The sequence below is a fragment of the Branchiostoma lanceolatum genome, chromosome 10, assembly GCF_035083965.1.
Source record: "Branchiostoma lanceolatum isolate klBraLanc5 chromosome 10, klBraLanc5.hap2, whole genome shotgun sequence".
Classification (NCBI taxonomy): Eukaryota; Metazoa; Chordata; class Leptocardii; order Amphioxiformes; family Branchiostomatidae; genus Branchiostoma; species Branchiostoma lanceolatum.
This window is the reverse complement of record NC_089731.1, coordinates 9,379,580-9,406,916: the sequence shown is the minus strand read 5'-3', so window position 1 is coordinate 9,406,916 and position 27,337 is coordinate 9,379,580. Positions and strand designations below refer to the sequence as shown.

The window sequence follows — 27,337 nt, the reverse complement described above, 5'->3', positions numbered from 1 at the left end:
TTCTATATCATTGTTGCTTCTTTGAGGAAATCATTTTGTAGATAACAGCCTAGAGTTTGTATAATGCAAGAGATTACAAAGAGTTATGCTGAACAGCCCCAAAAAAATGGTTTGGACTTTTATAGGGCACAGGGCAGTAGAGAATAGATCTGAATTCTATATGATTGTTGCTTTTTGGAATAATTTTGAAGGTACTGGAAAGAGTTCTGGAATTGGAAGTGTAAATGTGCCAAAGACATATAAATCCTGTTGGTAATAACAGGTATGGAACATGATGATATACCGGGGGGGGGGGGGGGGGTGTTGGGTGGTAATAATGTTACAGGTGTTGCTATGAGAAAATGTGTTATGAGCAAAGAAGGTAGTTCTTTCAGATCAAAGATCTGTACAAGACTTAAAAAGGTGCCATTATGAAGAGATGAGAGAATACATGTATGGTTTAATGTGTTAATGAAACAATTCATTTGTAGCAAATTAGTGATGGGTGAGTAACTTGGTTGTATGTATGATTGTGGCTTTGAAAGCTTTGAATAAATTTTGCATCAAGTTACAAGAACCAAAAGCTCATTATTAGGGACAGGGACAGATAGTTTACATTTTCAGACAAGAATGTGTATACTTGGTTGTTACACTGATGTCTTTACCTTTAATAGGAGACAAGCACGATAAACAGAGGAAAAAGTCTGACCAGTCTTAGATTTTACAGTTTTATCTATAGACAGAACAATACAGCTTCATTCCATTGAACTGGGTTCAATACAGAGTAACCAGCAACTTGCAGATATGCATCATTTACTTTGTGTGCTTAGGGGTTTATTTAATACATTTCACATCATTAGTTGACTCTTGAATATTGAGTTACAGTTTTCGAGTCTTGCAACATGTTTTTCAACAATGATAGCAGTGCAGTGTATTTTACCCAATGAGGAAAAGTGCAGTTATCTTAAGTGTTGTGCAGTTCTTCAAGCTTTGACCCTCCTTGATCTTAACCCAACATTCTATTCCTGTGGCTTGTCATGGTCTAGTCACTAGCAGACCTTCCTGTGGAGCAAACAGTTGGAAATTCAAATCCTCTCCTAGGCCTAGCCATTGGTTTATTGAGCCCTGATTTGCATAATACTGGGAATGGTTCTAATCCTCCAGGGAAACCTCCCATATAAAATGAGGCCATTGTCATTAGAATTTGTTTCAGAACCTGTATACTTTCTTATAGGAGTGCATTTAGGGGTTTGTGTTGATGTGCCATTTCAAGCCTGTCCTTCACAATTCCAAGCACACATGAACATAGCTGGTGTAATCATCATATGGTGGTCCACTGGTTATATGTTGTGCAGATATACAATAGATACAATATACAGATCTGTTATCAAACACCTGTTTTTAAATGTTATATGTCAGGATAGACATCTAATGTCCAATTATCTGGAAGACAAAACAGTTATCTGTGCACAAGTCGGACCTTACTTTAAGGCACTCCACTAGGCAACTGTACGTCACTGTCACAGGATGCAGTGTCTGTATGTACATGTAGTGCACTGGTTAGAAGACTTGCTTTCTTGTATTGGATACAAATTTTCTGGTACCACACATGTAGTTCGTGATCTTGGCTCGGCTTCACTCAAGAAGATTTTTATGGCCTTGTCTACTTGTGATCCTGTAGTTAAGAGGTAAATACATTGACCCATATACAAATAGCTTTTAAACACCACAAGACAATAACACCACGTAAACATAGGCAGGTGGCAAATGTCAGGGATCTTTCATTTCTTCACTGTAGAATCCGGTAAAGGTACAACCAGTAGAAGAGGTTGAATATGAGGAAGGCTAGGGGGAAGACAATTCGAGAAGCGCGATCTACTGCATGGGAGCGTCGTATTGCCAGCCGCTTTGCCTCCAGTCTTAACTCCGACATGAGACGGACGGACTCACAGTTCTTCTGTGTGCTGGTCTTATCCTTGGGTGTGTGCAGTATCTCAACTCGTGTTTCCTTCTCTTTTTCTGGCACATCATAATCTTTGACTGGATACGGGATACTGGTCAGGGCCTTGGGTGCACACTCTTCACTCTGCTCCTTGTTACCAGTTTTCAAACTCTGATCTTTACCAGTTTTCAAACTCTGATCTTTTGCTGAAACCTCAGCTGACAATGTCAGTGGTTCACTGGCAATGGCACTCGTAGGGTGGTGGTTCTCTATTGCCTTTGTGGAAGGAGTCTCATTGATGGGTGTGTCCAGCTTGTCAGTAGCACAGCTCTTCTTTTCAGATGCTTGCATACCTCCTACAGGTGCACAGCTGTTGACATCAGGTGTGCACCTGTCTCCTTGATTTTGTGCTGACTGCACAGCTGAGGTGCTCAGGTGCAGGCCGTTGAGTTGAGAAGTGGCACCGCCAGCACCACTGCAGGGGTCATTTTTCTTTTTTTGACGAAGCTTCTTCATTAAGCGTTTGTCCTGCAAAACATATCAATGGCCCTGTTAAGCTACATTTACCATTCTTTTCTAATGCAGGTTAACTTATTTCTGCACATTAAATCTGTACTTGCTCTTTAGATGCTACCTCTGTGTGTTATTGCTAAAGACCGGGATGAAGAAGAGCAGGAAATACAGGTACAGACACCAATGCTTTGCATGATATTGTAATGTATGTCAATCTGGTTATTACTTCAAGCAATGGAAAGCAATGATGATGAAAATAGATCAATATGCTCAAGAACAAGACACTACTGGTGATATTCAGGAATGTACTTGACGTCCAAGTAGAATTTAGAAAGGTGAAACTTGCATTGAAAAGTATGAGACTTAAAGTTATTTGTTTTACAATGATGAAACGTACCTGGCGTGAGATATGGTTGACAATAGCATACTCAAGCAAGGCTGCAAACACAAAGGTCTGGCAAGCCGCCATCCAGATGTCCATGTCTGTTATGTAGGAAACCCTGTTTGGAAAGGCGGGACAAGGTTTAGCACTGTTACGGTTGTAACAAATCCTTCATCAAAATAATGTTCTTTACTAGCAATGCTGATCAATTGTCAGTAATGTTAAACATCAGAAAATAGTTTTGTTGTAATACTGAATGGTAAATAAAACAATGTGATTGACTAGCAACTAACATTTTGGGAGTACAAGGCATTGAAATTAGGATTGAATGTTGGGGAGTTTGATGTTAGAGGGATGAGGGCTGAAAATGTGGTAATAGCTCTTGGATAACTTTAGTTATTTGCTTTTGTATATTTGCTTGAAGTACACAGATGTCTGACCTGGGCATGGCGGCTCGAGTAGTAGTGGCGCTGTGAGTGGTGAGTGTAAGGACGGTGGTGATGGCCAGGGCTACCCGCGCAGGCGCAGACTCGCTGTGGATCCAGAACGACACCCAGGAAATGATGACGATGAGGATGCTGGGAAGGTAGATCTGGATGAGGAAGTAGCCAATCCTGCGCTCCAACAGGAAGTCAGCCTTGATACAAGGGAAATCTCCTGAAAATCAAAGGTGCATTAATATTCAACTTGAGGGCTAGTATTGAACAAACCTGTCTCTTACTACTGTAAATTATAACTGTTAGAAACATAGATTTTGGTGTATTGATTTTGAAATTGGAGTCTGACATTTTTAAGCAAGAAGATGTGAGCACTTGCTTTTGTTATAGAATTGGGCATAAATCAGCAAAAATAGCTCTACAGGCTACACACACCTCAATTTGTCCATAATTGAATATTTTCAATGCTCTTCAGATATGTAAATCTTACAGACAAAGAATGATGAGCAAACACAGCCAAATTCATCCCCAAGTAAGTTGCATTGAAAACCAAGGATGAACAGCATTATTTAATCAAGTGCTCACCAGGGCATGACTTTATTGAACCGAAATGGCCCAGTTTAAGGGCAAAGCCCAAGTATATCTGACAAGCAGCTGTATATAATATGCATGAGCTACTTGGCGTTGGGCCCAATAAACCAGCAAGTAGTGGATGGCCCAGATTTTCAGGTGAGAGCACGATTTCTTTTGAATTTCTGGAAATGGTTTGTGGTGGAAGCCTTTGGCGCTGATGAAGCTGTGAACAGTTGGAAAGTCAGTCGATTTACTTGTAATTTATGACATTCTAAAAAACCAAAAAGGACATAGTGAAGAAACCTATCAATGTTGGGTTTATTCAGTGGCTTCAGTGTGTAGAATTCTGTCTGTTAGCATAGCAAATTACATTTCAAATTAGTTACCAGATACAATGAAATTAGCTACTTAGACAGAGTACACAACCCATTGTTAGAGATGCAAAAAGAAAACCGTACCAAAGTATAGCTGCTTCGTCTTGATGCACAATATTGCATAGCATAGAGTATCCTTTACAGTTATATATTGCATCGTCAAAGCGACTCTCAATAAAACTTCAATAGCATGTTATTGCAGTTCAAGAGGACACATTAAAGCTTTAGCAGCACGACGATAAAGCACGCTCTTGCACATCAACAGAGCGAATCAGTAAAACAGATGGTATGATACAGGAGACAAATCAGCAGCACTTTCACTAAATCAGTAAAACTTTCATAGTTTGTTATTACAGTTCAAGAAGAAAGTTAAAGAAAAAGTTAAGCTCGATCGGTAAAAATTTGCACCACAATACATAAAATGTTATTGTATGTCAAGAAAACGAGCCAATAGCACTTCAGGCCATAGGAACGTTATTGTATATCAAGAAGACAAATACCACTTCTTCATGGGAATTGCCGTTGTTATACAGATACATAGTCGTTCTGCGGCGTTCACATATTGCTCTTTCCATTGATGTGTGTTATCGATTTTTCGGGGATTATGTGGGAATAGATAACCGGGATGTGCAGTGTTGGGTCGGTGGTTCTGTTACTGTGCTTTTTATAACTCTTCAACTTTCCACCTCACGTAAATTCCCAATTCTAAGCCTATGCAAGGAGTAGCAAGGTGCAAACTTTCATTCAGTTAGATGACATCAAAATTCTTTTCAATTTCACAAGACTACAAGATCTGAAAGCCATAGATACATCTTCTGTCTTGAATAGATTGCCGGATAAGGTCAAAGGGAAGGTTGTCTTCTGCAATGAATAGATTGCACGAAGTGCAGGCAATGGCAGTCTCGTCACCCAGAATATGTGCTAAGACATCCAATACCAGCAGGCAATTGTCTTAGCATTAGGTTCAACTTAACGGAAAACAGTCATATTATAATCTGACACCAAGGCCCATTATGTTGTCCCAGCCAATCAAAAAAAAAGGAGGAATGAATACACCATTGCATCCGTCAATGTCATTACATCGAATGTTGTCCATATGCTTATTACAACCAACCACTTTTATTAAAAGTGGGAAAGATAAAAGATAAAGATTCGTTTGTTCATACACAGACTGTACTAGTATTTGGACATGTGAATACAGTCTGCATTTTGCTTCATTACTGTTCGTATGTCCCTTTCATTCATTGCTAGTTTGTTTCATTAGTTTTGAACAGGATATCTGCCTTGATTTGCCGCACCGATGGCTCAGTAGAATTACCTTGCACACTTCATTTATCTGAAGAGATAAGCATCGATTTTGCATGGTTTACCGAGTTGAGGCACGATGTTGAGATGCTGAGGATGGCATCACATCGTAAGCAGTGGATGTCATTGAACCCTGGTTGAGACAATATGGAGACCCCGTGGCGAACCCGTGAGGAGAACATCACAGTAGACACGGAAGTGCGGAAAACCTCCCTCGCTGCCGGGCTGACCACATCGATCTACCCTTATCTCCAGCTTTCATGCATAAATGAATGACATTCCTCCGACCTTATCTATATTCAATATCTTTTATGTCGCTTCAATTCCCTGAAGACCAAGTTTGACGAAACTTTTTCTATACAGCCTCCAACATGAATGTTGCTCTCTGCGACCTCCCCATGCATCAGTTATTGGTTATTGGCAAATCGTAAAAACGTGTACAATCTTTCAATGATATAGAAATTGTGGCTAATGTATAGGATGTTGGTCATCGCATGTAGTCGAAATCTTTCGAAGAACAAATTTTCAAGTTACCCCCTTCACTTATCCATTGATATCGATTAACAGAGCAGAAGAGCCCCCCTGGGAATCTGGTGGAAGAAAATTATGATAAAACACAAAATGATTGTAATCCGGCACAGCAAGGAAATGTCTTGACTGATGACTGCTATCGACAAAGAGAGAGGAAATGAGAAAGATTGGTTCTTAAGAGGTTGCCCTATAATCCAGATAGCGCCATTAGGGTTTCCATCTAGAGGACTATCAACGTCCCTGATGAAGAAGAATATTGCGTGCATGGCCAAGAAATACATTTACGGATCATTGTGTCCAGCAAGGGGATTGCACTGTGCACATTATAGACAATTCCACGATCTTCTATAGATTTTTCATTGGTAATCTCGTCTTATATCTCAGAACTTCCTGTCTGTTAAAGCCCAGTAATGACGTCTCGAGCTGATGTGGTTTTAGGTTAAAGTAAGCTATACTGTTATCCCTCGACAATCTGTAGATACAATTGCAATATTCCCACTGTCAGACCATCACAGAATATTGTGCGAGATAAGCAAGAAAGATCTTCAGAGATCCCAGCTCAAACTAATCAAAGTTCTCTGTTTACCAATGAAAACTTGCTGGAGACAAAGTCTTACTCAGGTTGGAGTACTGAATGTTCATTCGCGGTACTTTCAGTCGTCCTTTACCTAATAATGATGTCCTCTCCGTTACATAAGTCACGATAAGACTACGTATAATGAGTCTCTTTTTGCAACGAAAGGTCATGTAGATATTGGATCTTTGGTTGTACGTGACTCTGACTTAACCGTAGTTATCAAAAGCAACAGAATCATCAGATCATGAGCTTCTCCATTACACTTGCATTGCCTTATCTGTGTCGTTACCTAAATATATAATCTTTGATATGGTTATAGCTAAGTTTTCGAAGCCTTGCTTGATGAACTTTGCTGAAGATGTCATGAGAGGGCAGCTATCATGATCACACACATTTGTCGAAGACAATATGAGACTATGGAACGAACCTGTGGAATACCCTGCAGTGCAACTTTTCACGTCGGCAATGCTGAGGTCAAAATCAGGCAGGTGGACCTCCCGGGATATCTCCAGGGGCGCTCTGGTGGTGATCCAGTCCAGCACCATGTCCTGGGTGGTGTAGCTATCTGGGATGTTTGGGAACAGAAGTATTGAAGGGACCGGAAACAAGGTTTCAGAGTCCAGAGCAGTTTGTATAAAGTACATAGATTTGTCCTTGAGCCGCAATGAGAGTATAATGATAGGATACGTAAGTATGGAATTTATATAGCAAGCTGATACGGTGACAAACAACTCCATAGAAAAACATGCATCTGCAGAATATAAAATGTTGGAATACGAAGAATCTACGATAAGGGAGAAACCTGCCAAATGTATGAAATGCATAGGAAAAGCATAAATAGCACGGAAATAACAATTGGATGATATTTTGATAGCACTCAGGATTACAGTATGATTCTGTCTCAACCCGTTTGTGGTTACCACTTATGTTCCCGTCACAATCGAGATACAGTTCCACTGTCTATATATTTCTAATTCGTCCATCAAAACTTTCTGGCACGTCATTCTGTTTTCTAAGCGTTCCGTTCACAACACTAATGACCTTCAGTTAATAACGGTAAGTCCGGACCACTGCTATACACTTTGTGTTGTTTTACTCATCAGAATGTAGAAGTCAATCGGTTGTGACGTGAAAATCAAATTAACTCCCATCAACCAATTTGAGACGACCGGCTTGCCATGAAAAGAGTTTCGAAGGACGAATCATCGGGACTTACAACTCTCTATCTGCATCTTACAGTACTGCTTGTCAGCAGGAAAGCTGCGCAGGTGCATGTAGCACGACAGCTTCAGAGACAGCCTGAAACATAATAAAGTTGGCCATGGAATCATTTCTCTAATCTCTAAATCGAACAATATTCATCAACGTTAACACGGAGAGCTTAACACAAAAGAGCAGATCCACTTGGTTATCTACATAATCCACTCATTGAACGCTTGGTGATTCAGACAACTGGTCTTCAAAAACAACCAATAGAAAGTATGGTCAGTGATTTGATTAGGAGATATCCTTCTCAGATGAACGGATGTCGTCGATATCTTCCTCATTGTAATTCTACACGTTACACCACGAAGGTTAGTGCCATGTACGGGTGGGTGGTTTGCTAGAGCCCATTATTTCTGCCACAGGGATCCATAGGATACAGTGAGAAGTGGGTTATTCGATTCTCCTTTGGCAAGTTGACGTCGTTGCCTGTCCAAACACATCAGACTCAATACCAGGTCAACCAGGTGAGGTTGAGAAGTCAACATACATATAGAATACAACATGGGGTATTCCGTATCACCCGAGGTACCAGCCCGACCGCGGGAGGGCTGGGACCGAGGGTGATGCGGAATACAACGTGTTGTATTTTATTTATGTCATACCTTGGCCCTACCCACCCGAGAAAACACACATTTCAATGCGGAATGCGCCAGAAGTTGAGGGAGTTTTGTGTCCTCGAACAAGAAACTGTAGCAACATTGATTCCAATCTCCGAATCCGGTATTCGAATTTCCGACGGCCGCACAACCGGCGCGCTCGAAATGCGTTCGAAATATTCTATGGAAGCCTGTGTGATAACCCTCCCGAACCCTATGTGATCCGGATAGTTATCACACGGTCCGGAACACCCGTATCAGGCCCAGGCATGACATAAAGTTCCATATCTAATGCTTTACCTCTAATTGTTGCTTTACCTGTCATTCATTGAATACATCGGTAATATTGAATATGGCATGAATTACTCTTGCCTATGAGGAAATCGCGGAGTACCAGTTCAAAACCTATGCCAAAGTTTTATCCAGATATCTATCAATAGCAAAAACTTTCTTGTTGGAGAGTGTATATATCTCGCTGGTATTATACAGGACTGGATACCTGATGCAGCTAGGCAACTGCTAATGCAGATTCCAATTTATTTACTACAATTATTTACTACAAGTATCATAAATATGTGGAGGCCCGTGTACCTACCGCATGCTATAGAGAACGGTGCCGTTGGGGTGGATCCTGATGTATTTGTTCGCTGTGGTGATGGCGTGCATCTTGCCGTCCTTCTCATTGACGAAGAACAGATCCGGCACCCAGATCTTCGGCCGGATGTTCGAGTCCAGACTGATGGTCTTGTTTAAACCTTCAAACACCAAACGCGGGTCCCGCCAGAACTGGCGGAGGTAGATGCCCACTGTGTAATCCTGTTGGAGAGGTCCACTTTTAGTTTCAGTGGAAGGCATTTCAGCACTCATGCAGTATAAGAGACTGGTCTATGAATTAGTCAGTAAGACATTTCATTTACTAGTCTTTACTTTCTGTCATATTTTTCCACGGTTGTCCAGCTCAGTAATCGTCACTGCTTTGCAGTGGGGCCCTGCGTCATAAATATATAAGATACAGACAGTAGTATGCAAAGAAAAACTTAATGACAATGATAATCAAGAAAACAATAATGATAAGTTGATAACAATGATGAATAGTATACGACATGAAACATATCTGTTATTAGTTGACTGGTTGCTGTCTTATTTCATGTGGCTATATTTAATTCGAGCCTCCACCTTCCATCCCACATACATGTACCGCTACATAATATGAGATCATACTGCCGGATGCAGATGGAAGCTAAAGCTACAGTTTCTGTACAGTGGAACGGCGCGAAAGAGTTGAAAGCCCTGCATTTAGCTTAAGGGTGACTTTAGACTGGGTCCACTTTACCCGAACTAGTCCACTTTACCCGAACTAGTTCGCCTCCCGCTCCCAGTCTAAAGAGGAGAATCCGGTTTTTCCAGGAACCGCACCAGACCACAGTCCACATCAGCGGGGGGTCGATGCGGTTCCTCTCTGTGTGTAAAAAGGAAACTGGCTCCGGGACCGCTTTCGGGGTCATGATAATGATATGCTAATAAGCCTGCGCTAGCGATAGAAGCATATTTTCCTCATTCTGAAACATTTGTGCAATTGTCATTGAAAGTTTTCTAATGTTTCAAGTGCAATGGCCTGCCACCCGTGGCTGCTTCTTCTTTGGTGTTCTCCTATGACCCGATCAACGTGCCCGGCTTGCAGTACAGCCAGCGCGGCGAGGACGAACGCCGGCGGGTTCAAGCCTGCTCTTGCCTGTCCCTGTACATGCGTCTCATCCTCCTTTTTTTGTTGGGCCCTTACTATTTCATATATGCCAGAAAACGCTTGTAGCAAACAAAAGAAATATGAGAGGAGCAACTGTAATATCTTGCACCACGGGTGGCGCACTGCCTTCCGCCCGTTATTTGAAGTGGACTGTGTGTAAAGCCGTGTAAAGGCTAGTGAAACGGACCGCCCCCGTGGTACAAGCTGTCAATTAGGCACGCGTAATTAATAATCACCAAATCTCTGTCTTGGCCGGCTGTGATAATCGTTAGCTTCCTGGGATGTACAATGTATCTGTACGTAACTTAAAACCTTGGAGACGTATACCTTGCGTTCTTCAGTAGACTTCTAGTCTGGATCGCTATTGAAGTTTTCTTTGTGTAGTGCCCTGAGGTCGTTTACCTTTACCTTAATTTGTCTGATGAGAAAATCTATAAAGTTTCTGTGTTGTGTCTTAACGGTGCATTCACTCCGAGTCTCCAAGAGACTCAGATAATCAATGTTATCTCCTTATTACCAGTCAAACCTAGATTCAGCAGCCACTAAAGGGACTGAGGAAAACTGGTCGCTTAGGAAAGGTGGTAGCTCAGGAAATGGCGAACGTGTTAACTATGTTAAAATGGTCAGGACTGTTTTAATGTGGCTTGTGACTACAAGTGATTGCTTGCGCCAAGTGGTTGCCTGATCAGACTTGACTGTATTCATTCCTTAATAATTACTTCGACATGTCTTCAAGAGTTGATGCAAACTGATCCCAGCCTGACGATTTGTTCAGTACTTCTAAACCCAGACGCAAGGTCTCCTCTATTCAGCGACGTTACGGCCATTGATTTATTCTTTGACGTCATGTTTACGACAAAGTTGTACCGGACTAGTCTACAAGTAAGTTAGAGTGGCACTAACTGCACACGAAGATAGTCGTCACTGCTTCATTCTGTCTAAAACCATAACGTTATTGATGATTGCAGAAGCATTGGAACGTACACAACCGGACTTTAACCAGCAAATATACTGATCTAGTCACGCGGTAACCACTGAGACTTGGCAGTGCATTAACCACTGAGGTCAACGGCGGTTTCATCACATTCTCACCGTGTCTATTGATCAAAGAGACTCGGCATATCAGGATGGCACAGCTAGACCGATAGAGACTATGCGATACAAGCTTTTAGCTCCCTTTTAAATATTTGAGTGAGGTTCATCCGTTCCTTCTCGATGGTACAAAGCTCTCGATTTCTCTCTGCCCATGATCAAAATGTTCGAATCTGTAGTTGGCATGTTTTTTTTCCAGCTATCCATTTGGTGCATGCACGCTCTAACAACCCAATAAACAAGTATGTAGGTAAACCCATTCATTGCGCATTATGTATACAATGAAATAAACAGCGGACCACCATTGATTACCCACATGTAATTTTGGACTATTACTAGTTACTAGCGCTTGCGTTTTAATTTTCTTTGTACTCATTACGAGGCCTTTGTATGGTCATTTATAAACTAATGGAGGCGGATATGGTACCACGTGACTCCATTGACGTATTCGAGTCATCAATACAGGAGAAAATCGTATTTTAATGATTGCATTTCTGCTAAGCATTGACGAATTTCAGTGCTTCAAAAGCAAAATAATAGGATGACGAGGAGCTGACAGCAGTCACAGTTATTTTAAAGCCCCTATTTGGCCAACTGAATTATTACCTAAATGATATTGGTGCATCCCATTGTGAGATGGCATGCCGGCACCGCCGTTTTAGACTTTGCTGCGTGTTAAACCTTTCAGCCGGATAATAGATTCCTCACTGGTTCTCGTAACTTGTCATCAGGTACCAAGTCATGAATGGCAGCATGTTCAGAAATAATCGATTTGCACCTGCGAACCATGGACGTTTCAAAACACCATCTTAGCGACAGCACCTGTAGTTAAGTAACTGTTTGACGGCCGGATCCGGATGCATCTTTACTTTGTTTTGAAGCATGTGTAGCAACTGTATTGGATTCTGTTATCTGTTTTCGGAGCGCATCGACAGCTTGTTCCGATCGAATTGCAGCGGCAGTATCATTTTCGATATGTTGTAAATCAACACTTGCGGCAGTATTTATGTTTTCTTGTCAACTGCAAACTAAACGTCGAGAAGGCATATGTCTAGTTTCATAACACCCGTTGTGCGTCTTTTATAACATCCTTTAATGTGTTCCATTTGTCAATTACTGTTTTCTGGGTTGCACAGCCGCTGATTGCCACTTCCAATGTGATGGCTCATTTATCCCCGTGTGATGAGGGAGGATCAATACTGAAAGCAGAGATGGTTTTTGATGTTGTCTATGCTTTGTTAGGACCTGGTCGATATCTTGTTGATCCGAACCTGATTGGTGAACTTTATATTTTGCTGGTACTATCTTTCATGACACAATTTACATATTCTAGGTAAAGAAGACGTCGACTGGGAAAATGCTGTATTAAAGCTGTTTCTATCTATGTCGCTCATTTAGAGGCTTATTCTGAGACAAACTGACCATTAAAGCCACAACTGTCTGTGGAAACTGTTAACGTGAATGTAACAAAAGGAAATTGGCACTTTGTCGAATGATTGTATACGTATATATACACAGGCCATGGCCATGAAACCCGAGCTTACTCTACCCCCATCCATCCACCATTTGGCAGATGTAATAAGCAGGCATAGCCATCAAATGTGAACAGGTCAGATCCGTCTCTATAACCTTTGGCACTATTGGTTGCTGTTCTGAAGGTCATCAAGAAGCAAGTTGTCTTAGTACATAGGTGGCATCATTGCTGTATGTTATGACAGCCTCTGTCCTATCCATTTGGTGAAGCGAGGGATAGCCACTTCTACTCTGTCATAAATGGCAAACTGCCAATCTGTCCACAGGCCCATTGGAGGTACAATATACGCCGTCTGTTGTCTGCTATCATGCCAGCAGACATTTTATGTAGACACCTAATTATCCTACCAAAGACCTTTCTTTACGAGGGGCGCATAAACGGAGAAGAATAATAGGAAGTGTTCATTTTCATGATGCTCTAGATGATGGTAAACGGATGAACAGTAAGTCTTTCTTTTGTGTCCTCATCCCACGTCAATGGCAACCAAAGTGACCCTGCCCATTGCGAAAACTAGAAGTAGAAATCACAGTTGAAGTTTCTAATAACTCTAAACACTACGCTCGTGGTTTCTCATTAATAATACCTGGGTCGACGCTTCTCCATATCACACTATCCATTACTATGTCATGGTACATCCGATTCAAAGCACGAGTCATGACTGTCATCACGTTTAACACAATAAATAACTTTCAGTTTAGGTTAATTTGGCCTTGAAAACGTCATGCATGATTTGTATGTTCTACCTATTGGTTGGTAAGACTAAGACTGATGCATCACAACTTAATGATACATGGGTTTTAACTTCTAAGCTATCTAAGGAGCACGATGTATCTAAAAGACAGTAATGGAGTGCATTCTTCAGTATACATAATTTCATTGCTACACGTGCCCGCATTGTTCAACCTAATTTCTCATGTGCGTATATCATGATTATTTGTTTTATCGTTGCCTCATTATTGCTAATCCTGTCATTTGTTTTATGCACAGCATGGATTAAGCTGGATTGCCAATTTGCCAGATGTCTTTTCAGTGAATCATTGTCAACTAGGTGGGATCAATGTTGCTCGGTGATTCTCATGAAGATTAACCATAAACGTGTCCGTTCTTTAATTAGCACTATAATAACTGTAAGTTTAAAATAACGATTTGCTTCTTTGTCTGTGTTTTACTTGATGATGTGAAGTGGCTTGGGTTCGCCAATGCAATTCTGTCAATGCCTATGCCCTGATCTATTGCGAAGAGTCACAGTGCTGTAACATCCTGCCTATCTGACCTGTGTAAGGATGCCCTATGGCAATTAGAAACACTCCAATTTGTTCAGGGTTATGTCCATATGTTCTTTGACGTGATGAGACTGTTACAAATCTAAACATCAGTTCAGACAATCATTAAGGAAAGACCTAAAAGACCTTCAACACTTCAAATGAAATTGTGTTATTGGGCCATCTCCTTATTTCTATACCATTCTCTACATAGTCAAGTCAGTGTGTCAGTTTTTCAGTCATGTACATGTAAGACATTTGAAAATTTCAGCTTTGTGACTGTCAACACTTTGATGAATTATCATCTATTAACACAATCTGTCAGCATTATAGTCATTGTGGTGATTGTATGATAACAATATTAATGATCTTCTAATATTTATTATGTATAAGCTTCCTGGACAAGAAGTATTCAAGCGTATTCTCGTGTGAGCTGTGTTATAATTCGATCAAAATCATGATGAAGCAGTGCATGCCAGAATCTAATAATGATTATACATTAATTTCAATATATATACATCTTCCTGATCGATGTGTGGAAAAGTAGTAGATCGTCGATTATTGATGTTTGTTTCATGCACAAATCAATCTTGTACTCCGGGAATGAATAGAGATTATATGTTTCACTAATAAATCGATAAATATATCTCCAACTGGGTTACGTGTTAGCAGGTCATATGCTAATTGCTTCGAGGTCTCCATAAATGTCGATAAAGGCAGTCGAAAATACAGTACTTAGCGGCCGATTCCAAGTCAGTAATTAAGGTATACTTGCATAGCGTGTGTGTGCTTGGTCCATGCATACACAGATTTGTATAGTGTGTGTTTGTGTGCTTGCATTGTGATAAGTAATTGCTGAGATCTATCCACCAGGTACAAGATTCAAACATGGCAATCATCAATCGTCTAAAAAGAAACATACAATGCAAACCTACATCCACACGCTGTTGCAAGCGATAGATGATATATATTGGATTCCAATATAATGTTTCCTATGATATTCCACGGGCTTCACGTAATGAGCCGTACTGAATCCACTCCCAGGCTCAACCTTGCTCTGGGTCCTCAGCTCAATATCAATTACCGGGCAGTTCAACCAAAGATCAATCCCTCAGCCAATCGCTCAGTCCAGTGGTTAATGAAATTAAGTCGGGTCAACCGCACACTGTGCGGTAGCAACGATTGAGGTTTATATTTGGAAAACACGGTTGGGAGTCCTGAACCAGAAGTACACAACAAATCTATAGAACTGAATGAAGTTGGTACGTAAGTATGAGTAGAAATGTGATGGTTCGAGTAAACGGAGAAAGAAAATCTGCACTCTACATTTTCGTGAACCATCAATGGAGCACACATAATTCACCAAGCAAACGCACTGACATATCCAGTTGAAAGCGCATGACACTCTCATCAAAGTTGAAGTTAATCAACAAATAATGAAGCTGCTGCTAAATCTGCAAGATCTTATTCAAATAATTAAAATCAATTGACAAAAATTTCAATTAGCCTTAATTGACAATCACCTCAATTACGCCAACAAACCGGGTGCCGAATTGGCAGAGTCACCCAGTCAGCACATAACAACCATTCCGCACTTAATGTTAAAACATTTATCATTCCAGAATGCCTAGTATGTACTATGTATACAATGTAAATGCTTGGAATTGATGACTCTTACATTGCTACTTGTCACATGCTCGTCACAATACTTATGAAAAGTATGATCATGAAATGACTTTCCTATCAAGTGTTGTTGAACAACTGGCTGGAGGCATTTGAGAAATCATTTTGCGTTTGATATTTGTTTGAAGAAATATGAATGAATAAAAGAATGTCGTTAGCAAAAAATCGATGTTCCTACAATTTTTCATGAAAATGTCATTAATGCATTTTATAAAATGCCTGTATCAATCAATCAATCATCATACACGAGTATCTTCGTGTAAAAATGTCAACATATAGCCAGAGCTAAGAGCTACAATTTGATGCTACCATTTAGCCTAGTATAGAAAGGGCGTCTGAAACATATAGTACGTAATGTTCCACAGCTATCAATACAATGACGCATGTGATATAGCGTTTAATTCTAAGTGCCCACAAAGTCGATTATATGGGGTCCATTTTCCAACGTCTGGCGCTAATTAGTCTACACAGGCACATCTGTTTATCGCAAATAAAGTTTTGATATTACTCACCATTGTCTTTTCTTCTACAGAGTCCATACTGCTGATGTAGACATTGGCGATCACTTCTACGGGTGGACCTGTGGAGTATATAGTGGTATGTAGGGTATCAAGTGATATGTAGGGTTACATGGTGCTGGCATAGATATTCAACCTGTCCATGCTGTCCAAGGACGCACGTACATGTCAATTTGATTAAGTCTGCTTGTTTTAGCTGAAATTTCCTCCAATGTCATGCCGTGCCCATAGGACCTTGCTGACATGGAATGCATTTACAGCTTGTTGGAAGTGCATTTACAATCAACATTTGAATTTCAAGTGGCTTCGCGATGACCTGTCATAACTTTCTGTCAAAGTTCGCTTAATAATTTCTCGACAAAGCCAAAGGTTATTGCAGGGTAGTATGAAAGTTATGTAGAAAACTCACCGTCGAAGTTCGGCCGAAGGTTGCGCGGTTGCTCCCCCAGGAGTGTCTCCATTAGTTCGGTCATGTTGTCTGCTGCAGCCGCTTGTCTGAAAAGACATAATCTGTTATCAATGCCAGACCTGCTCAACATGTAAACAGTGAAGTCGCTTCACAAAGAGAGTGTGATATCCCGTACAGGGATGTCCACAAGCGCCCTGATAGAACTGAATGGGCAGTATAAATTGGACCAAATAGAGTGACTGATGAGGAGTTTGCTACCAAAGAAAGTTAAATCTAAAAGAACTTTAGGAATTGGCCGAACAGGATAAAAAAAGACATTCACCAGAGGCGAGCTGACGTCCTTAGCCAAATCACTCACCTATTTGGGTAATTTGGCAGAGGAGTAGGCCGGCAAGCAAACTTCAATCTAGTCTCCTTTGGGGACTGATAAAAACGTAAGAATCGGCCAAGTAGAATGAATAATTCGCCAGAGCAGGAGCTGGCCGACGCGGTACGTCTTCCGGCAAATTATTCATCCTGTGTGGCCAATTTGTCCTATTCATTCGGCCTCGGGAGGAGGCGTGTGGAGACTGTATGGACGCCTCTTTGGCCGGCCGCTAACTCCTTTGACAAATTATGCACCCTTAATTTGTCCAATCTCTACTACTCATTCGCACCCATGTGATAGTTAGGTAAGAGGAATCTGGTGAAGAACAAAGCATTGCCTTCATCTCATCACACAGCTTTTTAGACACCATTAGAGCCTGACGAACACACAGTTATTAGATTAAGGAGCCCATAACTTAATCATTTTCCTTCTCAGTGAAGGAATAGGTCTCATCAATAAAGGCTCCTCTGTTGTAGATATATCTTGTTGAAGGAACCCATGAACAAGATGGTCAGAAACCTCCAAATATATTTGATTATTTGGAGGCTTCTGACCATCTTGTAACCACTAATGTTCTGCAGTTACAATGACTATGACATGGCATTGTAGCTGTGGAACTTTAGTGGTTACAGTGTGGCAATAAAAACTTGAATAAGCCCCAGCAAAATGCAGCAGTAACCAGGATAATGTATGTTAGTTGGAAAAAGAAGTTATTGGAGTCATTAGTTTAACATTGCCGAGGGTTTGGGTTGCTTGAAGCCTTTCCAATCTTCACTCTCTCTCGGGTGGCACGGTTTTATATTACCAGTGTGCGATGAGGGAGCTCCAGAAACACATAAATTAAGAAGACGGCCGGCCTGGCACGACTGCACACCCAGGCGTATCGAATGAAACTGTCTGGTAAACCCCACCTAAGAACTCGCCGTAATTTGAAACAACTGCTGTCGAATGCTATATAGCTATTCATCAATAACTGTACATGAATTATGTACGATGAAACATTTTCGCTTCATTCAGGCTACTTTGTCTGCTCATCTAGTTTGTTGCTTTAGTTACCATTTTTGCCTTGAGTAAAAGTTATAAATAGATAGTTTCCTTTTGCTTATGACTGCCTCTCATTATGTTTTTAACTTGCTTCAACTGTTTAGTTGAAGGGACAGCGACGACCGCAAACATTTATCCAACCAAAACATACCGAAACATAGCAAATCCCTGTCTAACTAAGGTGTATACAAGTCGCTGTCTAGAGGAATGCGTATGGCAATATCGATCTCCCTTCTGAGCCAGAAAGTTGGGGATTCAAAGACATCTGTGTTCTGAAGTCTGATTGTGAGCCATTGGTAGTTGGAGTTGACGTCTGTTGAACGAGATCGACGGACTTTAGTAGTAGTACTTCAGAATCATCGATAAAGTCTATTTGATGCAAATTACAGACCAGCCCTCCGTAAGATCGTTTGCTGCGTCTCCGCTAAGCCAATGAGGTGCATTTTTGAAGACAAAATTGTGAGGAAAACGTTGGACTATGTGGTGGTAGTAAGCACGAAGGATAAAAATTGATATTGATCCTCATTTACAGGCAGCACCATTTGAACATTTCACATAGCGAACCGTGGAGCATAGACGTCAGCATATGTTTGACTAACCTCCCTGCAGTAGTCACGATCGATAGACCTGGTGGACCAGATCGAATATCTGGACCTACGTCATCGAGGAACCCACCCCAAGGCGTGCAGGGTGTGGGGATAGCCCAACATTGATGACGCATTAACCACTTGTTTGCTGAAGATAAGATCACGTTCACTGGACATCGGATGCAATCATCACTATCTCTTCTTGAAGTTCTAAATTGCTTCTAGAGTTGCCAACATGTTTCGATTAGAAAGCCTAGGATTGGATCGTTCTGGACATTCAACGCCGTTGCCTCTAATCCCATTTTCTTCATCAACACGCGGAGAGAGCGTAATTATTGCCTTGTGGTTGATTGGACCTCCCGGGATGAGAACACGTGAGGTGATTAAATGGCTAAAAGTCATCTGTGTGGCGAACTCAAACGTCGTGAATGACAGAGTCTGAAACTCATCTGGACTTTCAATCGAATGACCTTCCTAGTTCCAAAAATACTGAAGTTTTGATGATTGCTTACCAGTTGGTTTTGTCAATCCAACAACGCCAATGTCAAAACCAGACGATGGAATGTTTTGAGTTGGCTTAGCTTCGTTAAGGTGGTAGTGAAAGGAGACAGCTTCATCAGGCATGCGATCAGTCATGCTTCGGTCTTGCAGTACTGATGAGTTTGCTTCTGGCAGCTTGAAGCAAATCATTACCGCAGGACGTTGACTTTCCTGTAGGTGATCAAATATTAATCCGTCTTCAGCAGAGGGAGTATTATCCGCCGATCATTCCACGAAACGCAGCAGAAAACTTCCCTCTACCCTTCACGCTTGAGTAAGACTGATTGTACATCGTTATCAACGCAGAATCCTCATCGGAAGTTATCACTCCAACTATGCCTATTGGTCTATCACATGTGACGGTGTAACTTTTCACCTACACAAATGTACATCCAAAACTGGTAAGAAGTCTTACTCTGAAAACTGGAGTCACAAACCGTTCTCGCTTTTAATTAACTGTCTTTTGCTAACACAGACTTGGCGGCTATCTAACTGTATCTTTGCTGATTTGAGGGAAAATTATCTCTTTATCTAATACACTATCTTGACCTACGATCTTGATTTTCCTTGCCCCATTTCCTTCACAAAATTGAGCATTTCGCTGCTAATGTTTACCTGGACGACTTTTGACATTCCTGCATGTTTATCATTTGTCCTAACACAGTTGTCTTTTTACCTCGGAATATGTCAATGACTTTTGATTTATCGGCTTTTCTTTATCTTTATATCAAAATTATGAACCGCACTAAGTGCCCTAAACGACTTATGTGGGTATATACTTTGAAACGTCCAGACAGCTATCACTATGCTGAAAATTTATTATTCATAGACCAACCACAGCGGCACTAAGGGGTTCAATGATATGCTGTAGTGAGGCGCGAAGCCTCACAGCAGGACTCCTTACTCACCGAGCGGCGCACCATATATCCTACTTTAAGGGACATATCAGAATCCACAGGGAAACAAAGAATCCTCTCTGAATACATCGGTAGAATCGATTTACGGTCAACAAAAGAGACTTTACACGTACACGTATAGCTGCGCTGGTAACAAACTTTAGCGTCGTAATTTCTGCATGTTATACGTTCACTGTCTTATGTAGGCCATATACCGTGGCTATAATGGATTTAGTATCTCGAACTTTAAACATATCATTTATTCATTTTTACACTGCGGCCGTTATGATGACTTAAGGGTTGGCAATAGCCTCACTTTAAATACCATTTCAGGATTTGCAGTTGGTATAGAGCCAATCAACAGTGGTCACGTTCTCTGTATATGAACGTGCTCTTGTGGTAACAATCTTAACCAGTAATCTTCAACTCATCCAGTTGCGGTGACTCCTTCACATTTACTCCGGCCACAACCTATAATAGACCTCCTAGCGGTAACATGGGGGCTTCGTCCGCCGGAGGTAACACAGAAGCAAGACAAACTCCCGGATCATATCCCGCACACAGTCAGCATGTCAAGGGATGGACATTCGGTTTACCATTACGGACGTTTGAAACTAGGGCTACCACGAGAAGGAAACTGATCGCACCGCAATTTTCATGCGCGATGAGGTGTAGCTCGGTTATCGATCAAACCTTCCCAATCGGCCGTCCTACATGGCCTCTGGCCAGCTGGGGTCGCAGAGAGCCGGGCGCAAAAATAACACGGTCGTCTAGCGGATCAAAAAGGAACTTTGCCCTAATGATATGACATTTGTAGCAGTTTCATGAAGAAGACTCGTATACCATGCCGGCGGATTAGGTTTGGAATGGCGCATGATTACGTTGTGTTGGAACATGTAGCAATTCAAGTTATCATTAAGGTTCAGAGGAATGTGATTGCACGAGGGCCATTCGCAATTTGGTTCCTCCTCATCATTGCTGCTTTTACGGTGCAATTTGGTCCTGATGCTTGTAGCTTACCGCCAATACGTCCAGGGCTCAATTGAAGCAAGTATTTCAACGTCCATACTGCACTCAATGTGCCTTTTTATCTTACGGAATGTGTTGTGAATCTGCTATTACACATTTACTGTTGTTACGCATACGTATGATATGTAAAATAATCTTAACTAATTGACCTCGACATATATTGAAAAAATGCATTATAGACTCTACACAAACGTAATTTAACATACGTCTATAGAAACGTAATTTAACCAAATCATCGTGGTACACATCCTTATGTACCCACTCCAGGAGTCTGCGGGAGATATAGCCAGCCGGAGATTGGTTATCGTGTTGTGACTATGAAGAAGAGTAGCATGAACATACAAGCTATATTTCCTTTCTAGCCCAAGAGGCGGAGCGCGGGTACCATAAACACAATGCTAAGCTACTTTGAATGAACACTGATGTACAATAACATCTATCTTAATTTACAATGATCCTTGCGCTTTTCAACCCATTTGTTTTGATGAAGAGGCCCTTCTTGTAATTTTGTCTTCCATTCTTCATTGTTCTAGGTCTTGATTTTATGGTCTGCACCCATAGTTATATGATAATGACTGATATGTGAAGATTCTATGATCAGGTAGATATGCTGTTGTGCAGTAAATCAAGACTGTTGTCATGGGGTAAGATCAAAGGGCAAGATCAGAGGGTTCCATCGTGGCGCGTCTGATACCAATCCCCGATACCTTGATATTTCCGTTTTTACCCCGTCATCCTTCTTCATATTTGGCCGGCAATACAATCTTCGTGCGCTAAGCTCGGTACGAGAGACATTGGCGACCTCAGGTACATACGCAGTGACTCGTTGGATGCTTGGATCAATGTTTGGAGACAGAACGGTATCAATGATTTCTTGCACATACGCAGTATCATGTTATTTTTACTGATGGTGATGATGATGGAGCTGCGAAACCCGCTGCCAATGACCGGACACGCGAGTATTTCTGCCACGCCAACTAAATTGCAAAATGTCAGGACCAATATGCTACTGTGGAAGATAACACCTGTGAATTATGATTCTACACACTCAGTGTACAGCAAAGTATTTTTGCGTTGGCAAGGACCAGAATAATTTGGACTGGAACCGTTAGGTCATTGGTTGCGATAGGAATCACATGAGATGTAACTTGTAACAGGTTCTAATCAACTTGTGAAACATATTTTACTATATTTCCTGCCTTCCGTTGAAGCCATGTTGTCAGTCACGGTAGCCAACTTACTTTCCCCCTCGGGTGTGTCATAAATTGTACTGCCGCGTAATAATGTTTATGACAAAATCTGTCCAATAGATAGTGATGATTGATGCATAGAGCCGACAAGATATATATCACTACCTTTAACTGCCAATATGGCCGTATATAGCTCCCTGATTTATCATTCATTCAACTTTTACAGGTTAGACTTGGAAAGTCATTTTTTAAAATATGAGAAATGGATAAAAGAAGGTTCAATATCTCATTTATAATGTGAGTTTTGCTCTCAAGACTAGCATCAACTTAACGTATGGAGATAAGCAACTCCTATCGTACACCATCTTCTCATGAAAATATGCATGTCAGGGACAATTTTGCGAGGACGATACGCATGTCATATCGGAGGACCATCTACCCATGAAAATATGCAACTCATTTCATGGACCATTTTGCCGAGAAAGATAAGCAACCCATAATTCTGAACAACTTCTCAAAAAGATAAGCGAATAGTTGTATGACGACAAGCGTCCCATTTTCTAACGATTAGCGATTCACATTCGGACCGTCTTCTCATAAATATGCTCAGTTGTAGTTTCCTAGTGGTCTAGAAATGGGCAGGAGGGACACAGATTCGCAAAACATATGGTAAGCCCTATTTTAGCTTCTGTTGAGTGACGGGTAGGTACGCCTTCAAGGGAGAGCTCTTCCTGATTGATGTGCCATCGGAGTGAGCAGAGCGAAGGAGATCACTACCCCTCAAACACTGCTGATGGAGACTGCACGACCGCTGTTACTGGGAAAGTGTACTTCTATAGGGACTTTGGGACATATCTGCCGTTTAAAGTTGTAACGGGAAGCAACCAGCTAATTATCTAAGCGATAACATCGTGGCCGTTGGCGTTGTCGGTGTAGCTATACATTAGCCGGGGACCATTATAAGAAGACATTGCTGTTCAGGTCAACTTATGGAGAAACTTGACCATTAGCGTGGGCCAAGATGGGCCCAGGAGTTGGAGTGGGGCTAGAATGTGCACACGAGTCACATTAAAAGTCGCTACTTCTTGCATGGACTGAAAGGAAAAGTTTAAAACAGTTAACTAGTTGGATCATGGGCCCAGTGCCTTATCAACTTCAAGCGTTGCATAATCATTGCACTGTGCTGGCAGTTATACATTGTGGATTCTCTACACAAAATGTCCTCCCTCATGACGTATTCTGAATTTAACTTAAGTTCCGTTAAACCGCAGAGGCAATCAGTGCGCGTCTGTGAGCATGTCTAGTTGATTTAGTGTGGGATTTGGTGGATTGCAAAATCATTAGTAAAACACTTAATGGATCCACGAACGAAACAGTTTTCAAAAACTTTGTATGTATGTAGCTCGAACTTTATTTTCTCAATAAATCGATTACGACACGTCCCAGAAAATACAGCAGATATCTCGGATGTTTAAGGCGCGTTCGATAAACGAGTTGCTCCAACATCCCAGATGCGCCAATGTGTAGCTACACACCAATACTCAGTATGCGTCACGCGTGGTTTGTGCTCTGTAGTCAACAAAATGGGTCAGTCAAAATAAATCCAGGAAATTCCCGATACATCAGCGAGGAATCCAGGATCTTCCTGTTATTGAAATATGGGGAATTAAATGCATTTATGATGAGAGAAAGGCATTACTCCAAATGAACGTTAATCGAACATCGATATCTTGGCGTCGGACATACAGGGCGAATAGCTCCTTGTAAGTCGTTACGGCTTCTGTTTCAGATTTTCATGACATTATAACAACACAAAATGACCCTTCTGTGATATGGGGTGCGGTGCAGGTCGCTGGGTTCTGAGCCTTTAAGCTGCTTTACTCACTACCGTAAAGAACGTACTTTATATAAGCCTAGCTTTGGACTAAGGAAACGCTAGATACTTACATGTAGGGGTAGAGGCCGGCGTAGTCACGCTTCTGTCTCGTCAATGAATCTGTATTTAGTTCAACTTCGTAATACTATCTAGACTTTTTTCACCTTTCAGGCGTGTCTGTGTGGGAGCCAGCCTCTGATTTAAGGGGTAGCAGCGGAAGAAAAGATTCATCTACATTAAAGTATGTACAACATATGTAACGCGAGGGAACGGTCATCACTGCATGGTTGTTTCTGCTCACGGTGGCAAATCAACACTGGGTACAATGCGTATCTATAGCCTAATGGATACGGACCATTGCTATATGATACATACACAAAGAGTTTCTGGATGAAATTCGCGTTTGTATTGACTTCGACCTGTTTTTACATTTGCGCACACGATGGCCGACTTTGCTTGCAGTCAAGTCACATGTCTTTGCATATCGAGAAGTAATTGTTAGGCGTGCATGTAAAATAAAGACTGTGAATTCAGCTGGATGTTAGCTTTAGTTGACAAATATGGATCGGTTGTTACGCTATTAAGTTTTTGTTGTTGTCTGTTCAGTTCTTACACAAATACCCTTTATTTCGCCATGTTTCGAATCTAGGCATCCTCTTAAAGGCCGATACACTCCCACATTATATCTAAGATGATTTATGTTTGATTTATTATTCGTTGAATCAACAACTTGTAGACCCAGTACCACGGGGCTTCAAAGGTCAAGACCAAAACGCCATGTTAACCAGTTGAGAGCTCTTGGCTGAACGCACGACATTTTAATGAGCCACATTTTCATAGTTAAACACCAGGTAAGACGGTATAAACGGCCATGTGGATGGTTACTGAGGGACGTTATACTAGACCTCCTGGAGCAATGCCTTTCTGTCATCATAGATTCATTCAATACCCCATATCTTAGCAAGAGAACGTTCAACAGCAGGTGGTCTTAAATGTATTTGACTTGCAGCAACAACGCATATGTACTACTTTTAGTTACCATGATATGCTCCAACAGCCGACCTCTAATATATGGTCTTCGAGAACACACAGTATCTGAAGTATGTGGCACTTACCTGTGCAAGCATCCGACTAGTAGAGCACAAAGCATCAGAACAGTCCGCCGGCCAGCAGCGCGTAGTGTCCCCATCACCATGCCTGCTCAAGTTGGCCGGGACGGCTGCCGCACAGCTCGGTGGCTACCACCGCTAAATCTACGGCAAATTTGTGAGCGCCGTTAGGGATACCTATGCCGTAGTCTGCTGATGCACAGACCGCTGAAGTCAAGATGGACTAGCAGACACCCTGGAACAAAACCGCTGACTGAGCGTGATAAAGTTGATAACCGACCCCCACAGTCGCCGAAACTGTACCAGAGCCGGCAGCAACGAATAGCGTAGTAGTCATTGCATGCTGAATAATTCATGTCCTATCATGCGGGGCTGCCATTGGTCACTGCAATCCGACGTTTCCTGTCAGGTTAACGGTACAGCTTCCATGCGAACTGCAGGAATGATGAGGCCGTAAATCTTAACAGAGGGCCATAAAAGAATGTAGTGCGATTGGGGGGAGGGGGACGGCTATCATGAAAACGGACCCATGAAAAGACTAGACAGCTCGCATCTGTCACTGTCGACCGCTTGACGCACAGCGCGCAGCTACAGTTAATGTTATAGTCTGCCGCGCATTAGGGACAAGAGGCCGCTGTTGGGAGGGACGTGCGGCTTATGGCTATCACATCCTGAACCCCTACGTCATCCCCATGTCGTTACCATCGTTCACTATGCATACGTTACCTTAGGAAAACTTGTATTATGCTATTCGTCAACTCTTCATCTAATCATCTGATATGAACCCTCTGTGTATAACTGTCAAGCAATCGTTTGATACACATATACGATAGAGAACAGAACTACTCAAAGTTTGATATTTTCTTGAGCCTAACGTATCAACAAATCAACGTCAATGTTGTTTGCTTTGGACTCATATTGGCGATAGATATCGAGCTTTCAGTGAATACCCTCAACCTGGGATCCTGTTAGCATAATTGCTGATGCAAATTTTACGGCTGGCTTGGGTTCATCTATTCATGACATGGGGTCGATGCTCTACGCCTAACTTCACAGTCACTCATCAAAACAGCACAACGTCCGTTATATATGAGTCCCGCGTAGCATAGCAGTTTGACAGGCAATGCATGACCCAAATAGTGTGTCTGTATATGGAAATGATTGGCACGTTCGACCCACTGTAATGGGACTGTGTATAGCTTTTTTCCCCTGCCAATTGTCCTCGCCCCGTAATTCTAACAATATTTCCCGCACAGCGTAGTGCCACTTTGACATGACAGGGGACATTATCAGCCAGGCTAACTGTTCTGGAACCCATTATGAGTAACGATGGTGGCATCTTATCTCTGCCGTTAGGGTCTTTTAATGTGATGATATACGCCCAGATATATAAAAGACATTGCTTCCAATGTTTAGGAGTTATCGTTATAGCCTTTCTAGCGCAAACAACTTCTTTTGTGTGAGTTATAATTGGGCAGTGGGTATTACTATGGTCTCGAGCGATGTCAATCTGTAGTTCTGACTCTATGGCTGAAACATCATATTTAAACCCTGGAACAGTTGAGAAGGTATCCAAGACTGTTAGACCTAACCAAACCGGCATACGTTGTGTGGGCGGTGAATCGTTAGCCAGTCTAGCATAGTCAGCAACTCAGACATGAGGATAAAACTTTTCCAATTGCGCTCTCAATTGCACGACAACTCTCAAAGGCGATTTTCTAACCCCTCGAAGCTTCTTCAACGTACAGGTCGAACTACCGGGAGAGACGTTTTTACGAAGTAGCTGTCCGTACCGCTGAAGACAGATGTTCAGAACGACTCCCTGTTGTGCACCAACGACACAATGGTTGAAAGAACAAAGCTCTGGCCTAATTGTTGTGGATGTAGGAGATGTAGATAAACTGCAGATCACCACATGTGCAGTCCGAGACCAGTTCCCCTGACGCCACTACTAGGCCACGGCAGCGCTTCATCAAAATTCC

At 41.8% G+C, this 27,337-nt stretch overlaps 1 protein-coding gene across 1 annotated transcript; it reads right to left on the bottom strand.

Annotated features, from left to right (window-relative positions):
* Nucleotides 1–288: 288 nt before the first annotated feature.
* On the bottom strand, nt 289–25,806 carry LOC136443351 (glycine receptor subunit alpha-4-like). The gene is made up of 9 exons (XM_066440555.1): nt 25,362–25,806; nt 16,718–16,803; nt 16,303–16,370; nt 9,071–9,291; nt 7,830–7,912; nt 7,041–7,178; nt 3,257–3,473; nt 2,832–2,934; nt 289–2,449 (listed from the first exon to the last, which is right to left on the bottom strand). The coding sequence occupies exons 1-9, from the start codon at nt 25,439–25,441 to the stop codon at nt 1,769–1,771; spliced, it is 1,677 nt and encodes a 558-aa protein (XP_066296652.1). The 5' UTR covers nt 25,442–25,806; the 3' UTR covers nt 289–1,768.
* Nucleotides 25,807–27,337: the final 1,531 nt, after the last annotated feature.

What these genes read in the sequence shown, in the direction of transcription:
- LOC136443351 (XM_066440555.1), bottom strand. Translation starts at nt 25,441, where the DNA reads ATGGTGATGGGGACACTACGCGCTGCTGGCCGGCGGACTGTTCTGATG. An exon ending in CTAGTCGGATGCTTGCACAG is followed by an intron (nt 16,804 to 25,361) that starts GTAAGTGCCACA and finishes ATGTCTTTTCAG; the next exon opens with ACAAGCGGCTGCAGCAGACA. An exon ending in ACTCGAGCCGCCATGCCCAG is followed by an intron (nt 2,935 to 3,256) that starts GTCAGACATCTG and finishes CTTTCCAAACAG; the next exon opens with GGTTTCCTACATAACAGACA.